We start from the raw sequence: 2,500 nt of genomic DNA, 5'->3' as shown, positions 1-2,500 counted from the left end.
AATTGGTAAACTCGGATAAAGGACAAAAGAGAATAAATATTTATTAGGACGTTAGAAAAAAGAAAATTTATTAGAAAAACGTTCTAATAGCTATTCAAATCAAATTAATTGAAATTCCATTTGGAATCCTTTTATTCGCGAGGAGCTGGATGAGAAGAAACTCTCACGTCCGGCTCTGTAGTAGAGATGGAATTCCGAAACAACCATCAACTATAACCCCAAAAGAACTAGATTCCGTAAACAACACAGAGGAAGAATGAAGGGAATATCTTATCGAGGTAATCATATTTGTTTCGGTAAATATGCTCTTCAAGCACTTGAACCCGCTTGGATCACATCGAGACAAATCGAAGCAGGTCGCCGGGCAATGACACGAAATGCACGCCGTGGTGGAAAAATATGGGTCCGTCTCTTTCCAGACAAACCAGTTACAGTAAGACCTGCTGAAACGCGTATGGGTTCGGGGAAAGGATCCCCTGAATATTGGGTAGCTGTTGTTAAACCGGGGCGAATACTATATGAAATGGGTGGAGTAACCGAAAATATAGCTAAAAGGGCTATTTTAATAGCAGCATCCAAAATGCCTATACGAACTCAATTTATTATTTCGGGATAAAAAGTAGAACGTACAGAAATGGGTCTTGGGGATGAAACAAAACCGCCTATTTCTTTTTTAGACTTAGACAAACAATATTTCTTTTATTTTCTTCATCCTTTGCATTGCAAGAATAGATTCAAAAATTTATATGATTCAACCTCAAACCTATTTAAATGTAGCGGATAACAGCGGGGCTCGCAAATTGATGTGTATTCGAATCATAGGAGCTAGTAATCGCCGATATGCTCATATTGGTGACGTTATTGTTGCTGTGATCAAAGAAGCCGTACCAAATATGCCGCTAGAAAAATCAGAAGTAGTTAGGGCTGTAATTGTTCGTACCTGTAAAGAACTTAAACGTGACAGCGGTATGATAATACGATATGATGACAATGCTGCAGTTGTGATTGATCAAGAAGGAAATCCAAAAGGGACTCGCATTTTTGGGGCAATCCCCCGCGAATTGAGACAATTAAATTTTACTAAAATAGTTTCATTAGCTCCCGAAGTATTATAAAAAAAAGAGATGTTAATTTTTGGGGTATTTGAAGGGAATATAGATTAAGAACTAGATTAATTTGTAGCTTGTGTTTCGCGCATATACCTTGAAAAATTTATATTCATAAACCAATAAAAAAAAAAGAAAAACATGTTAATTATATCCGGACGCCAAAAGTTTTAATTCATCATGGGTAGAGACACTATTGCTGAGATAATAACCTCTATACGAAATGCTGATATGGATAGAAAAAGAGTTGTTCGCATAGCATCTACTAATATTACCGAAAATATTGTTAAAATACTTTTTCGAGAAGGTTTTATCGAAAACGTCAGAAAACATCGAGAAAAAAACAAAAATTTTTTTGTTTTAACCCTGCGACATAGCAGGAATAGAAAAAGACCCTATAGAAATTTGTTAAATCTAAAACGCATCAGCCGACCTGGTCTACGAATCTATTCTAACTCTCAACGAATTCCTAGAATTTTAGGTGGAATGGGGATTGTAATTATTTCCACTTCTCGGGGTATAATGACAGATCGGGAAGCTCGACTAGAAGGAATCGGCGGAGAAATTTTATGTTATATATGGTAATCCATTTAATATCCAAATGAAATCCGAAACCTCTTCCTATATTGAGAAAAAGAAAGGGGGGTGAGTTGTCTAATATCGTTTCTCCTCCATTAGTTGATACCTCAAGGAGGCTTTACCTGGAATGAAAGAACAAAAATGGATTCATGAAGGTTTAATTACTGAATCACTTCCCAATGGCATGTTCCGGGTTCGGTTAGATAATGAGGATCTGATTCTAGGTTATGTTTCGGGAAAGATACGGCGTAGTTTTATCCGGATACTACCCGGAGATAAAGTCAAAATTGAAGTAAGTCGTTATGATTCAACCAGAGGACGTATAATTTATCGACTCCGAAACAAGGATTCGAAAGATTAGGTGATTTTTATTCAATATGATTCGATATTCAAAATTGCAAGAAACTTATTTTCTACCAAGAAGTAGATTCAGAATTAAGATAAGGAATGAAAAATATGAAAATAAGAGCTTCCGTTCGTAAAATTTGTGAAAAATGTCGACTAATCCGTAGACGGGGGCGCATTAGAGTAATTTGTCCCAACCCGAGACATAAACAAAGACAAGGATAAAGGGATAATCAGACTCACTATAAGGGCTCGGCGTACAAATAAAGAATCTGTTTTGACATGAAATGGATATATCCATATATTTCTGACTCATATTTATGAGATGATACAATAATGGCAAAAGCTATACCGAGAACAGGTTTACGTAGAAACGTACGTATTGGTGCACGTAAAAGTACACGTAAAATACCAAAGGGAGTTATTCATGTTCAAGCAAGTTTTAATAATACCATTGTCACAGTTACAGA

General features: G+C 36.0%; 6 protein-coding genes across 6 annotated transcripts in view; all 6 read left to right on the top strand. All coding sequences in view use genetic code 11, as the record gives it.

Annotated features, from left to right (window-relative positions):
• Positions 1-616, top strand: part of rpl16 (50S ribosomal protein L16) — a 1,276-nt gene extending 660 nt beyond the window's left edge. The window contains exon 2 of the mRNA in view: positions 218-616. Coding sequence (YP_009750506.1) covers positions 218-616 — 399 coding nt within the window. The remainder of the gene's footprint in view (positions 1-217) is intronic.
• Positions 617-746: 130 nt separating this feature from the next.
• On the top strand, positions 747-1,115 carry rpl14 (ribosomal protein L14). The gene has a single exon. The coding sequence runs from the start codon at positions 747-749 to the stop codon at positions 1,113-1,115; it is 369 nt and encodes a 122-aa protein (YP_009750505.1).
• Positions 1,116-1,286: 171 nt separating this feature from the next.
• Positions 1,287-1,691, top strand: rps8 (ribosomal protein S8). The gene has a single exon. It carries the CDS (start codon positions 1,287-1,289, stop codon positions 1,689-1,691), a length of 405 nt encoding a protein of 134 aa, YP_009750504.1.
• A 121-nt stretch (positions 1,692-1,812) lies between these two features.
• infA (translation initiation factor 1) lies at positions 1,813-2,046 on the top strand. The gene has a single exon. It carries the CDS (start codon positions 1,813-1,815, stop codon positions 2,044-2,046), a length of 234 nt encoding a protein of 77 aa, YP_009750503.1.
• A 95-nt stretch (positions 2,047-2,141) lies between these two features.
• Positions 2,142-2,255, top strand: rpl36 (ribosomal protein L36). Its single transcript has one exon. It carries the CDS (start codon positions 2,142-2,144, stop codon positions 2,253-2,255), a length of 114 nt encoding a protein of 37 aa, YP_009750502.1.
• A 111-nt stretch (positions 2,256-2,366) lies between these two features.
• Positions 2,367-2,500, top strand: part of rps11 (ribosomal protein S11) — a 417-nt gene continuing 283 nt past the window's right edge. Inside the window, exon 1 of the mRNA in view lies at positions 2,367-2,500. This exon is cut by the window's right edge and continues 283 nt beyond it. Within this exon, the coding sequence (YP_009750501.1) occupies positions 2,367-2,500 (134 nt within the window).

The sequence above is a fragment of the chloroplast genome of Salvia hispanica (genome assembly GCF_023119035.1).
Source record: "Salvia hispanica chloroplast, complete genome".
In the NCBI taxonomy this organism is placed as follows: Eukaryota; Viridiplantae; Streptophyta; class Magnoliopsida; order Lamiales; family Lamiaceae; genus Salvia; species Salvia hispanica.
Note: the sequence above shows the minus strand (reverse complement) of the source record. Positions and strands in the feature narration are given on the sequence as shown.